General features: G+C 58.8%; 1 protein-coding gene across 1 annotated transcript in view; it reads right to left on the reverse strand.

Annotated features, from left to right (window-relative positions):
* LOC146045019 (vomeronasal type-2 receptor 26-like) overlaps positions 1-13,982 on the reverse strand; it is a 51,955-nt gene extending 37,973 nt beyond the window's left edge. The window contains exon 1 of the mRNA XM_083163721.1: positions 13,752-13,982. Coding sequence (XP_083019847.1) covers positions 13,752-13,982 — 231 coding nt within the window. The remainder of the gene's footprint in view (positions 1-13,751) is intronic.
* Positions 13,983-14,285: the final 303 nt, after the last annotated feature.

Raw genomic sequence — 14,285 nt, forward strand, 5'->3', positions numbered from 1 at the left:
TAACAAAATACGGGGGCCAAATGAGTAGGGGTCCCCGTATTTCAAGAACCAGCACGGGTCCAGCCAGAAAGCAGGGTAATGCCATAGCCGGGGGGAAACTTTTTATACAAGTCCCCCCTGCCAAAACATTCTCTCCCTGACCGGTCAGCATGGGCAGGAATCCTGGGAAAGTGGGGACTCCCCCTCTAGAACTTACCTGCCCATGCTGAAGCCCAGGGCTGTACCCGATGGCCGTGGGCTGTGGCCATCGGGCTGATGTAAAATGTAAAAAAAGAACAAACTATTGTGTATTGCTGTGGAACTATAAGACCCAGCAAGCCTGCACCGCATGGTGGGACTTGGAGAACCACAAGTCCCACCATGCAGGGCAATAAAGGGCCTGCTGGGACTTGTAGTCCCACATCAGTACAAATAGTTAAATAAAAACACACACACACACACCTGAAAAATAAAACTTTAATGCATACAGAGCACATTCATATAGACATACCTCCCAACAGTCCCGATTTTAGCGGGACAGTCCAGACTATTAGGGCCTGTCCCGCTGTCCCACCCGCGGGCGGCAGTGTCCCGCGTTGAGGGGGGGCTGTTGGGAGTCCCCCCTGTCGGCTGCTAAGCAGCGGGGAATAAACGCTGTGCACATGACAGGGGACTGGGGGCATGGCTAGAGGCTCACAGAGCCTCTGGGTCATGCCCCATAGTCCCGGGTCCGGCGCACAGAAAGTTGGGAGGTATGATTTAGATACTTACCTATGTTGCTAGTAGTTTGGTCCCCTTGTCCAGTAGTATCCAGGTGATGTTCCTGTTGACAGAAATCCTACTCACCAGCCATCTTCCTTAAATAACAAGTGTGTAACTGGAGATGGGGGTGGTGCAGGGTTAGAGAATATGCAGGGTGAGAGTAGGACGTGGGGTGGCAGAGGGTGCAGGGAGGGGGACGCAGAGTGGTGTAGGATGCGTGATGGCGGAGGATGCAGGGAGGGGGAATACAGAGTGGCATAGGATGCAGGGAGGTGGAGGATGCGGGGTGGTGGAGGATGCAGGGAGGGGGGATACAGAGTGGCGTAGGATGCAGAGAGGTGTAGGATGTGAGGTGGTGGAGGATGTGGAGGATGCAGGGAGGGGGGATGCAGAGTGGCATAGGATGCGGGGTGGTGGAGGATGCAGGGAGGGGGAATACAGAGTGGCGTAGGATGCAGTGAGGGGATGCAGGGTGGTGTAGGATGCGGGGTGGAGGAGGATGCAGGGAGGGGGGATGCAGAGTGGCGTAGGATGCAGGGAGGGGGGACGAAGAGTCCAGTAGTATCCAGGTGATGTTCCTGTTGACAGAAATCCTACTCACCAGCCATCTTCCTTAAATAACAAGTGTGTAACTGGAGATGGGGGTGGTGCAGGGTTAGAGAATATGCAGGGTGAGAGTAGGACGTGGGGTGGCAGAGGGTGCAGGGAGGGGGACGCAGAGTGGTGTAGGATGCGTGATGGCGGAGGATGCAGGGAGGGGGAATACAGAGTGGCATAGGATGCAGGGAGGTGGAGGATGCGGGGTGGTGGAGGATGCATGGAGGGGGGATACAGAGTGGCGTAGGATGCAGAGAGGTGTAGGATGTGAGGTGGTGGAGGATGTGGAGGATGCAGGGAGGGGGGATGCAGAGTGGCATAGGATGCGGGGTGGTGGAGGATGCAGGGAGGGGGAATACAGAGTGGCGTAGGATGCAGTGAGGGGATGCAGGGTGGTGTAGGATGCGGGGTGGAGGAGGATGCACGGAGGGGGGATGCAGAGTGGCGTAGGATGCAGGGAGGGGGGACGAAGAGTGCCGTAGGATGCTGGGTGGCGTAGGATGCAGGGAGGGGGATACAGAGTGGCGTAGGATGCAGAGAGGGGGGACGCAGGGTGGTGTAGGATGCGGGGTGGTGGAGGATGCAGGGAGGGGGAATACAGAGTGGCGTAGAATGCTGGGAGGGGGGACGCAGGGTGGTGTAGGATGCGGGGTGGTGGAGGATGCAGGGAGGGGGGATGCAGAGTGGCGTAGGATGCAGGGAGGGGGGATGAAGAGTGCCGTAGGATGCTGGGTGGTGTAGGATGCAGGGAGGGCGATACAGAGTGGTGTAGGATGCAGAGAGGGGGAGGCAGGGTGGTGGAGGATGCAGGGAGGGGGAATACAGAGTGGCGTAGGATGCAGTGAGGGGATGCAGGGTGGTGTAGGATGCGGGTGGTGGAGGATGCAGGGAGGGGGGATACAGAGTGGCGTGGGATGCAGGGAGGGGGGACGCAGAGTGGCGCGGGATGCAGAGAGGGGGGAAGCAGGGTGGTGTAGGATGCGGGGTGGTGGAACACAGAGTGGCGTAGGATGCAGGGAGGGTGGACGCAGGGTGGTGTAGGATGAGGGGTGGTGGAGGATGAAGGGAGGGGGAATACAGAGTGGCGTAGGATGCAGGGAGGGTGGACGCAGGGTGGTGTAGGATGAGGGATGTAGGATGCAGGGAGGGGGATGCAGAGTGGCGTATGATGCATGCAGGGAGAGGGGAAGCAGGGTGGTGTAGGATGAGGGATGGCAGAGGATGCAGGGAGGGGGAATACAGAGTGGCGTAGGATGCAGAGATGGGGGACGCAGAGTGGTGTAGGATGCGGGGTGGTGGAGGATGCAGGGAGGGGGAATACAGAGTGGCGTAGGATGCAGTGAGGGGATGCAGGGTGGTGTAGGATGCGGGGTGGTGGAGGATGCAGAGTGGCGTAGGATGCAGGGAGGGGGGACGAAGAGTGCCTTAGGATGCTGGGTGGCGTAGGATGCAGGGAGGGGGATACAGAGAGGCGTAGGATGCAGAGAGGGGGGACGCAGGGTGGTGTAGGATGCTGGGTGGTGTAGGATGCAGGGAGGGCGATACAGAGTGGTGTAGGATGCAGAGAGGGGGAGGCAGGGTGGTGGAGGATGCAGGGAGGGGGAATACAGAGTGGCGTAGGATGCAGTGAGGGGATGCAGGGTGGTGTAGGATGCGGGTGGTGGAGGATGCAGGGAGGGGGGATACAGAGTGGCGTGGGATGCAGGGAGGGGGGACGCAGAGTGGCGCGGGATGCAGAGAGGGGGGAAGCAGGGTGGTGTAGGATGCGGGGTGGTGGAACACAGAGTGGCGTAGGATGCAGGGAGGGTGGACGCAGGGTGGTGTAGGATGAGGGGTGGTGGAGGATGAAGGGAGGGGGAATACAGAGTGGCGTAGGATGCAGGGAGGGTGGACGCAGGGTGGTGTAGGATGAGGGATGTAGGATGCAGGGAGGGGGATGCAGAGTGGCGTATGATGCATGCAGGGAGAGGGGAAGCAGGGTGGTGTAGGATGAGGGATGGCAGAGGATGCAGGGAGGGGGAATACAGAGTGGCGTAGGATGCAGAGATGGGGGACGCAGAGTGGTGTAGGATGCGGGGTGGTGGAGGATGCAGGGAGGGGGAATACAGAGTGGCGTAGGATGCAGTGAGGGGATGCAGGGTGGTGTAGGATGCGGGGTGGTGGAGGATGCAGAGTGGCGTAGGATGCAGGGAGGGGGGACGAAGAGTGCCGTAGGATGCTGGGTGGCGTAGGATGCAGGGAGGGGGATACAGAGAGGCGTAGGATGCAGAGAGGGGGGACGCAGGGTGGTGTAGGATGCCGGGTGGTGGAGGATGCAGGGAGGGGCAATACAGAGTGGCGTAGGATGCAGGGAGGGTGGACGCAGGGTGGTGTAGGATGAGGGATGTAGGATGCAGGTAGGGGGATGCAGAGTGGCGTAGGATGCATGCAGGGAGAGGGAACGCAGGGTGGTGTAGGATGAGGGATGGCAGAGGATGCAGGGAGGGGGAATACAGAGTGGCGTAGGATGCAGGGAGGGGGGACGAAGAGTGCCGTAGGATGCTGGGTGGTGTAGGATGCAGGGAGGGGGATACAGAGTGGCGTAGGATGCAGAGATGGGGGACGCAGGGTGGTGTAGGATGCGGGGTGGTGGAGGATGCAGGGAGGGGGAATACAGAGTGGCGTAGGATGCAGGGAGGGGGGACGCAGGGTGGTGTAGGATGCGGGATGGTGGAGGATGCAGGGAGGGGGAATAAAGAGTGGCGTAGGATGCAGGGAGGGGGGACGCAGGGAGGTGTAGGATGAGGGGTGGTGGAGGATGAAGGGAGGGGGAATACAGAGTGGCGTAGGATGCAGGGAGGGGGGACGAAGAGTGCCGTAGGATGCTGGGTGGTGTAGGATGCAGGGAGGGGGATACAGAGTGGCGTAGGATGCAGAGATGGGGGACGCAGGGTGGTGTAGGATGCGGGGTGGTGGAGGATGCAGGGAGGGGGATACAGAGTGGCGTAGGATGCAGAGATGGGGGACGCAGGGTGGTGTAGGATGCGGGGTGGTGGAGGATGCAGGGAGGGGGAATACAGAGTGGTGTAGGATGCAGAGAGGATGGACGCAGGGTGGTGTAGGATGCGGGGTGGTGGAGGATGCAGGGAGGGGGAATATAGAGTGGCGTAGGATGCAGGGAGGGGGGACGCAGGGTGGTGTAGGATGCGGGGTGGTGGAGGATGTAGGCAGGGGAGATGCAGAGTGGCGTAGGATGCAGGGAGGGGGGACGCAGAGTGTTGCTCGGATGCTGGTGGCGTAGGATGCAGGGAGGGGGAATACAGAGTGGCGTAGGATGCAGAGAGGGGGGACGCAGGGTGGTGTAGGATGAGGGATGGCAGAGGATGCAGGGAGGGGGAATAAGGAGTGGCGTAGGATGCAGAGAGGTGTAGGATGTGAGGTGGTGGAGGATGTGGAGGATGCAGGGAGGGGGGATGCAGAGTGGCATAGGATGCGGGGTGGTGGAGGATGCAGGGAGAGGGAATACAGAGTGGCGTAGGATGCAGGGAGGGTGGACGCAGGGTGGTGTAGGATGAGGGATTGCAGAGGATGCAGGGAGGGGGAATACAGAGTGGTGTAGGATGCAGAGAGGTGTAGGATGTGAGGTGGTGGAGGATGTGGAGGATGCAGGGAGGGGGGATGCAGAGTGGCATAGGATGCGGGGTGGTGGAGGATGCAGGGAGGGGGAATACAGAGTGGCGTAGAATGCAGGGAGGGGGGACGCAGGGTGGTGTAGGATGCGAGGTGGTGGAGGATTCAGGGAGGGGGAATACAGAGTGGCGTAGGATGCAGTGAGGGGATGCAGGGTGGTGTAGGATGCGGGGTGGTGGAGGATGCAGGGAGGGGGGATGCAGAGTGGCGTAGGATGCATGCAGGGAGAGGGGACGCAGGGTGGTGTAGGATGAGGGATGTAGGATGCAGGGAGGGGGATGCAGAGTGGCGTAGGATGCATGCAGGGAGAGGGGACGCAGGGTGGTGTAGGATGAGGGATGGCAGAGGATGCAGGGAGGGGGAATACAGAGTGGCATGGATGCAGAGATGGGGGAGACAGGGTGGTGTAGGATGCGGGGTGGTGGAGGATGCAGGGAGGGGGAATACAGAGTGGTGTAGGATGCAGAGAGGATGGACGCAGGGTGGTGGAGGATGCAGGGTGGTGGAGGATGCAGGGAGGGGAAATACAGAGTGGCGTAGGATGCAGGGAGGGGGGATGCAGAGTGGCGTAGGATGCAGGGAGGGGGGACGAAGAGTGCCATAGGATGCTTGGTGGCGTAGGATGCAGGGAGGGGGATACAGAGTGGCGTGGGATGCAGAGAGGGGGGACGCAGGGTGGTGTAGGATGCGGGGTGGTGGAGGATGCAGGGAGGGTACAAAGTGGCGTAGGATGCAGAGAGGTGTAGGATGTGAGGTGGTGGAGGATGTGAAGGATGCAGGGAAGGGGGATGCAGAGTGGCATAGGATGCGGGGTGGTGGAGGATGCAGGGAGGGGGAATACAGAGTGGCGTAGAATGCATGGAGGGGGGACGCAGGGTGGTGTAGGATGCAGGGTGGTGGAGGATTCAGGGAGGGGGAATACATAGTGGTGTAAGATGCAGTGAGGGGATGCAGGGTGGTGTAGAATGCGGGGTGGTGGAGGATGCAGGGAGAGGGGATGCAGAGTGGCGTAGGATGCAGAGAGGGGGACATAGGATGCTAGGTGGTGTAGGATGCAGGGAGGGGGATACAGAGTGGCGTAGGATGCAGAGAGGGGGGACACAGGGTGGTGTAGGATGTGGGGTGGTGGAGGATGCAGGGAGGAGGAATACAGAGTGGCGTAGAATGCAGGGAGGGGGGACGCAGGGTGGTGTAGGATGCGGGGTGGTGGAGGATGCAGGGAGGGGGGATGCAGAGTGGCGTAGGATGCAGGGAGGGGGGATGAAGAGTGCCGTAGGATGCAGGGAGGGGGAATACAGAGTGCCGTAGGATGCAGGGAGGGTGGACGCAGGGTGGTGTAGGATGAGTGATGGCAGAGGATGCAGGGAGGGGGAATACAGAGTGGCGTAGGTTGCAGAGAGGTGTAGGATGTGAGGTGGTGGAGGATGCAAGGAGGGGGGATGCAGAGTGGCATTGGATGCGGGGTGGTGGAGGATGCAGGGAGGGGGAATACAGAGTGGCGTAGAATGCAGGGAGGGGGGACGCAGGGTGGTGTAGGATGCGGGGTGGTGGAGGATTCAGGGAGGGGGAATACAGAGTGGCGTAGGATGCAGTGAGGGGATGCAGGGTGGTGTAGGATGCGGGTGGTGGAGGATGCAGGGAGGGGGGATGCAGAGTGGCGTAGGATGCAGGGAGGGGGGACGAAGAGTGCCATAGGATGCTGGGTGGCATAGGATGCAGGGAGGGGGATAAAGAGTGGCGTGGGATGCAGAGAGGGGGGACGCAGGTTGGTGTAGGATGAGGGATGGCAGAGGATGCAGGGAGGAGGAATACAGAGTGGCGTAGGATGCAGAGATGGGGGACGCAGGGTGGTGTAGGATGCGGGGTGGTGGAGGATGCAGGGAGGGGGAATACAGAGTGGCGTGGGATGCAGGGAGGGGGGACGCAGGGTGGTGTAGGATGCGGGGTGGTGGAGGATGCAGGTAGGGGGAATACCGAGTGGCGTAGGATGCAGAGAGGATGGACGCAGGGTGGTGTATGATGCGGGGTGGTGGAGGATGCAGGGAGGGGGAATACAGAGTGGCGTAGGATGCAGGGAGGGGGGATGAAGAGTGACGTAGGATGCTGGGTGGCGTAGGATGCCGGGAGGGGGATACAGAGTGGCGTAGGATGCAGGGAGGGTGGACGCAGGGTGGTGTATGATGAGGGATGTAGGATGCAGGGAGGGGGATGCAGAGTGGCGTAGGATGCATGCAGGGAGAGGGTGGTGTAGGAAGAGGGATGGCAGAGGATGCAGGGAGGAGGAATACAGAGTGGCGTAGGATGCAGTGAGGGGATGCAGGATGGTGTAGGATGCGGGGTGGTGGAGGATGCAGGGAGGGGGATGCAGAGTGGCATAGGATGAGGGATGGCAGAGGATGCAGGGAGGGGGAATACAGAGTGGCGTAGGATGCAGAGATGGGGGACGCAGGGTGGTGTAGGATGCGGGTTGGTGGGGGATGCAGGGAGGGGGAATACAGAGTGGCGTAGGATGCAGTGAGGGGATGCAGGATGGTGTAGGATGCGGGGTGGTGGAGGATGCAGGGAGGGGGATGCAGAGTGGCATAGGATGAGGGATGGCAGAGGATGCAGGGAGGGGGAATACAGAGTGGCGTAAGATGCAGAGAGGGGGACGCAGGGTGGTGTAGAAAGCGCGGTGGTGGAGGATTCAGGGAGGGGGAATACAGAGTGGCGTAGGATGCAGTGAGGGGATGCAGGGTGGTGTAGGATGTGGGGTGGTGGAGGATGCAGGTAGGGGGATGCAGAGTGGCATAGGATGAGGGATGGCAGAGGATGCAGGGAGGGGGACTACAGAGTGGCGTAGGATGCAGAGAGGGGGGACGCAGGGTGGTGTAGGATGCGGGGTGGTGGAGGATTCAGGGAGGGGGAATACAGAGTGGCGTAGGATGCAGTGAGGGGATGCAGGGTGGTGTAGGATGCGGGGTGGTGGAGAATGCAGGGAAGGGGGATGCAGAGTGGCGTAGGATGCAGGGAGGGGGGATGCAGGGTGGTGTAGGATGCGGGGTGGTGGAGGATGCAGAGAGGGAGGACGCAGGGTGGTGTAGGATGCGGGGTGGTGGAGGATGCAGGGAGGGGGAATACAGAGTGGCGTAGGATGCAGGGAGGGTGGACGCAGGGTGGTGTAGGATGCTGAGTGGTGGAGGATGCAGGGAGGGGGAATACAGAGTGGTGTAGGATGCAGAGAGGATAAACGCAGGATGGTGTAGGATGCGGGGTGGTGGAGGATGCAGGGAGGGGGAATACAGAGTGGTGTAGGATGCAGGGAGGGGGGGCGCAGGGTGGTGTAGGATGCGGGGTGGTGGAGGATGCAGGCAGGGGAGTTGCAAATTGGTGTAGGATGCAGGGAGGGGGGACGCAGAGTGGCGTAGGATGCTGGGTGGCGTAGGATGCAGGGAGGGGGAATACAGAGTGGCGTAGGATGCAGGGAGGGTGGACGCAGGGTGGTGTAGGATGAGGGATGGCAGAGGATGCAGGGAGGGGGAATACAGTGTGGTGTAGGATGCAGAGAGGGAGGACGCAGGGTGGTGTAGGATGCGGGGTGGTCGAGGATGCAGGGAGGGGGATGCAGAGTGGCGTAGGATGCAGGGAGAGGGGACGCAGAGTGGAGTAGGATGCTGGGTGGCGTAGGATGCAGGGAGGGGGGAATACAGATTGACATAGGATGCAGAGAGGGGGGACGCAGGGTGGTGTAGGATGCGGGGTGGTGGAGGATGCAGGGAAGGGGAATACAGAGTGGCGTAGGATGCAGGGAGGGTGGACGCAGGGTGGTGTAGGATGAGGGATGGCAGAGGATGCAGGGAGGGGGAATACAGAGTGGCGTAGGATGCAGAGATGGGGGACGCAGGGTGGTGTAGGATGCGGGGTGGTGGAGGATGCAGGGAGGGGGAATACAGAGTGGCGTAGGATGCAGTGAGGGGGACGCAGGGTGGTGTAGGATGCAGGGAGGGGGAATACAGAGTGGCGTGGGATGCAGGGAGGGGGGACGCAGAGTGGTGTAGGATGTGGGGTGGTGGAGGATGCAGGGAGGGGGAATACCGAGTGGCGTAGGATTCAGAGATGATGGACGCAGGGTGGTGTAGGATGCGGGGTGGAGGAGGATGCAGGGAGGGGGAATACAGAGTGGCGTAGGATGCAGGGAGGGGGGACGCAGGGTGGTGTAGGATGAGGGATGGCAGAGGATGCAGGGAGGGGGAATACAGAGTGGCGTAGGATGCAGAGAGGGGGGACGCAGGGTGGTGTAGGATGCGGGGTGGTGGAGGATGCAGGGAGGGGGAATACAGAGTGGCGTAGGATGCAGGGAGGGTGGACGCAGGGTGGTGTAGGATAACGGATGGCAGAGGATGCAGGGAGGGGGAATACAGAGTGGCGTAGGATGCAGAGAGGGGGGACGCAGGGTGGTGTAGGATGCGGGGTGGAGGAGGATGCAGGGAGGGGGGATGCAGAGTGGCATAGGATGCTGGGTGGCGTAGGATGCAGGGAGGTGGAATAAAGAGTGGCGTAGGATGCAGAGAGGGGGGACGCAGGGTGGTGTAGGATGCGGGTTGGTGGAGGATGCAGGGAAGGGGAATACAGAGTGGCGTAGGATGCAGGGAGGGGGGACGCAGGGTGGTGTAGGATGAGGGGTGGTGGAGGATGCAGGGAGGGGGAATACAGAGTGGCGTAGGATGCAGGGAGGGTGGACGCAGGGTGGTGTAGGATGAGGGATGTAGGATGCAGGGAGGGGATGCAGAGTGGCGTAGGATGCATGCAGGGAGAGGGGACGCAGGGTGGTGTAGGATGAGGGATGGCAGAGGATGCAGGGAGGGGGAATACAGAGTGGCATAGGATGCAGAGATGGGGGACGCAGGGTGGTGTAGGATGCGGGGTGGTGGAGGATGCAGGGAGGGGGAATACAGAGTGGCGTGGGATGCAGGGAGGGGGGACGCAGGGTGGTGTAGGATGCGGGGTGGTGGAGGATGCAGGGAGGGGGAACACCGAGTGGCGTAGGATGCAGAGAGGATGGACGCAGGGTGGTGTAGGATGCGGGGTGGAGGAGGATGCAGGGAGGGGGGGATGCAGAGTGGCATAGGATGCTGGGTGGCGTAGGATGCAGGGAGGTGGAATAAAGAGTGGCGTAGGATGCAGAGAGGGGGGACGCAGGGTGGTGTAGGATGCGGGGTGGTGGAGGATGCAGGGAAGGGGAATACAGAGTGGCGTAGGATGCAGGGAGGGGGGACGCAGGGTGGTGTAGGATGAGGGGTGGTGGAGGATGCAGGGAGGGGGAATACAGAGTGGCGTAGGATGCAGGGAGGGTGGACGCAGGGTGGTGTAGGATGAGGGATGTAGGATGCAGGGAGGGGATGCAGAGTGGCGTAGGATGCATGCAGGGAGAGGGGACGCAGGGTGGTGTAGGATGAGGGATGGCAGAGGATGCAGGGAGGGGGAATACAGAGTGGCATAGGATGCAGAGATGGGGGACGCAGGGTGGTGTAGGATGCGGTGTGGTGGAGGATGCAGGGAGGGGGAATACAGAGTGGCGTGGGATGCAGGGAGGGGGGACGCAGGGTGGTGTAGGATGCGGGGTGGTGGAGGATGCAGGGAGGGGGAATACCGAGTGGCGTAGGATGCAGAGAGGATGGACGCAGGGTGGTGTAGGATGCGGGGTGGTGGAGGATGCAGGGAGGGGGAATACAGAGTGGCGTAGGATGCAGGGAGGGGGGACGCAGGGTGGTGTAGGATGAGGGATGGCAGAGGATGCAGGGTGGGGGAATACAGAGTGGCGTAGGATGCAGGGAGGGGGACACAGGGTGTTGTAGGATTCGGGGTGGTGGAGGATACAGGGAGGGGGGACGCAGAGTGGCGTAGGATGCTGGGTGGCGTAGGATGCAGGGAGGGGGAATACAGAGTGGCGTAGGATGCAGAGAGAGGGGACGCAGGGTGGTGTAGGATGCGGGGTGGTGGAGGATGCAGGGAGGGGGAATACAGAGTGGCGTAGGATGCAGGGAGGGTGGACGCACTGTGGTGTAGGATGAGGGATGTAGGATGCAGGGTGGTTGAGGATGCAGGGGGGGATGCAGAGTGGCGTAGGATGCATGCAGGGAGAGGGGACGCAGGGTGGTGTAGGATGTGGGGTGGTGGAGGATGCAGGGAGGTGGAATACAGAGTGGCGTAGGATGCAGAGAAGATGGACGCAGGATGGTGTAGGATGCGGGGTGGTGGAGGATGCAGGGAGGGGGAATACAGAGTGGCGTAGGATGCAGGGAGGGGGGACGCAGGGTGGCGTAGGACGTGGGGTGGCGGAGGATGCAGGGAGGGAGGAAGGATGCAGGGAGGGAGGAAGGATGCAGGGTGGGGAGGACTTTAGTGAAGTTGGGTGATGCAGGGTGGGGAGGACTTTAGTGAAATTGGGTGATGCAGGGTGGGGTGGACTTTAGTGAAGTTGGGTGATGCAGGGTGGGGTGGACTTGTGGAAAAAATAGGAGCATTGAAGTTCAACATACTGAGCATTAATTAAAATCCTATTTACCTGGCTGGCTCCAGCGAGTCCAACAGTGGCAGGAAGGGACACCAAACGCAGGCACGTCAAGGCAGGGAAGGGACCCAGGCACAACCCACCTGGGTGCACGTTGGCGTTAGGAAGAGACCCGGGAGCACCCTGCACAGCGATTGAGGAAAGAAGCATTGTTAGCAGCAGCATTGTGACCACTACATTTATACATATAGATAGATATACCTAATATATAACACATATATAAATATACATCTAAAAAATATAAATAAATATGCATAAATATAGACATACAGATAAATATGCAGATACATATATATAGCTGTATAGATATATATATATATATATATCTATATATATATATATATATATATATATATATATATATATCTATATATATATAGATATATATATATATATATATATATATACACCCCGCCGTCCCCCCTGTCCTTACCCGTCTCCCTGAAGTGGAGACGGGCATGGACCTGGCAGGTGCTCACCAGCAGAGACATGCTGACAATCCCGGGCCAAAGAAGAGAGGCGCTCCATCTATATATATATATCTATATATATATCTATCTAGACGGCGGCACTCGACAGGAATAAGAGACTTCAACCAGGTATAATCATCAACGTTTCGAACTTTAATTAGTTCTTCATCAGAATTAAAGTTCGAAACGTTGATGATTATACCTGGTTGAAGTCTCTTATTCCTGTCGAGTGCCGCCGTCTGGTCTGCTGTATATACCCTGCGGGGTGTTTGGAAGGCACCGCTACAAGTTATTTCCTGTCGAGGCAGTGCTGCTCCATTTCTGGACTCTATATATCTATCTATCTATCTATCTATCTATCTATCTATCTATCTATCTATCTATCTATCTATCTATCTATCTATCTATCTATCTATATATACATATACATACAGTACATATTACATATACCTATACAGACATATTACATATACCTATACATACATATACCTACATATACCTATACATACATATTACATATACCTATACATACACAAACATACATCCATACATATACACATATATATATATATATATATATATATATATATATATATACATACATATATATATATATATACATACATATATAAACATATATGCAGTGTCATTAGTAACCTGTACAGAGGGAGCAGAGGATCTTATGGCTCCTGCTTCGTAGCTGCTCCTGTCAGGCTCCTGGTGATCGGTGGAAGCAGCTGGGGGACAGAGACCAGCTGCCTCCGGGGTCCCGGTTCTTCAATGGGCAGCCGGGTGACTGCTTCTGCTGTGGGGGACATAAACCAGCTGCCTCCGAGGGTCCTGGTTCTTCCTCAGCGCCGCAGTGATTGACTGGGACCAGGCTGCCAGGACCTGCTGCGGGGGTCAGTGGATCTGCGCCGCAGTGGGATAGGTACCAGGCTGCCGGGACCTGCTGCAGGGGGGTCCTGGTTCTTCCTCAGCGCCGCAGTGGGGACGGAGACAGCAGGGGCGTAACTAGTACTTAGTGGGCCCCATAGCAAAATCTTGAAAGGGGCCCCCTCCCCATTGTCACTACAATACCCCTTATGGGGGCAGGAGAGTGATGGGAATGGAGCGACAAAGGGGTCTATGTAAGTCAACGCACTGTGAATAACGATCACCGCTCCCTGCCATTTTGCTGATGGGGATGCACGAGTGAGGTGCTCGTACGTCCCAGTTAGCCACTACGCCCTCCGCCAATCTGCACCAGCACATGCAATTTGGCAATGCTGTAGGTTGGCTGACAGCGGCTCCATCGCAAAAAGATAAAGGTGACACGGAGGTGGACTGAGAGAGAAGGGTGAGAAATAGAGTGGGCAGAGATAGAAAGAGAGGAGAAGGGGAGAGAAGGGTGAAGGAGGAGGGGGGAGTAGAGGACAAGAGGGAGAGGGAGTAGAGGATGAAAAGGGGAAGGTGGATGCTAGGGGGGATGCTAGGGGGGATAGAGAAGGGGAGGTAGAGGAGGAGAGGCCAGAGGGGGGAAGAATGGAGGGCAGGGGATTACAAACTTGTGGCAGCCATCACTTGTCCCTCCTAATCCTCCCCACCTCCCCCAAGTACAGGGAGGACTGTATAGCTGTGTGTACCTCTCTGTCCAAGTGAGCAGTGCAGAAAATCAGGGATCCTTGTCACTGACACATACAGTGCAGGCTTCCTTTCACTGCTGCCACACTGTCATAATGTACCTGTTGCATTGGTCCCCTGCTCCCACCAGCGCCGCTCCCCATCTCCTGGTGGTGCCAGTCTCTTGCTCCCCCTGTGCAGGTCCCCTGCGCCGTGCCTCTGCTCCTGACATCGCCAGCCCGCTGCTTCCAGTCGCACCAGTCTCCTGCAAGTGCTGGTCCCCTGCTCACTGCCGCACCAGTCTTCCGCTCCGCCCGGCACTGGTCTCCTGTGCCCGACAGCAGCATCCCCATGCTTCCAGCCGCGCTCCTGTCTGCGCTGGTCCCATGTGCCGTGACAGGTCGGGCGCGCCAGTCTCCCGCGCTGCTGGTCTCCTGGTCTCCTCCTACAGCCAGCCGGCCATCATCTGCCGCTTAGGGTTAATTGCTTCACCGCTGAAGGGGGTATGCACAGCGCACAACACTATTTAAATAAAATAATCGAATGGGTGCAGGGGATTGCTTTGGGGCCCCCTCAAGCCTCCGGGCCCCATAGCAGCTGCACCCCCTGCACCCTGTGTAGTTACGCCACTGGGAGACAGGCTGCCGGGACCTGCT

Source organism: Crinia signifera, chromosome 11 (genome assembly GCF_055691185.1).
Source record: "Crinia signifera chromosome 11, ASM5569118v1, whole genome shotgun sequence".
Taxonomy (NCBI): Eukaryota; Metazoa; Chordata; class Amphibia; order Anura; family Myobatrachidae; genus Crinia; species Crinia signifera.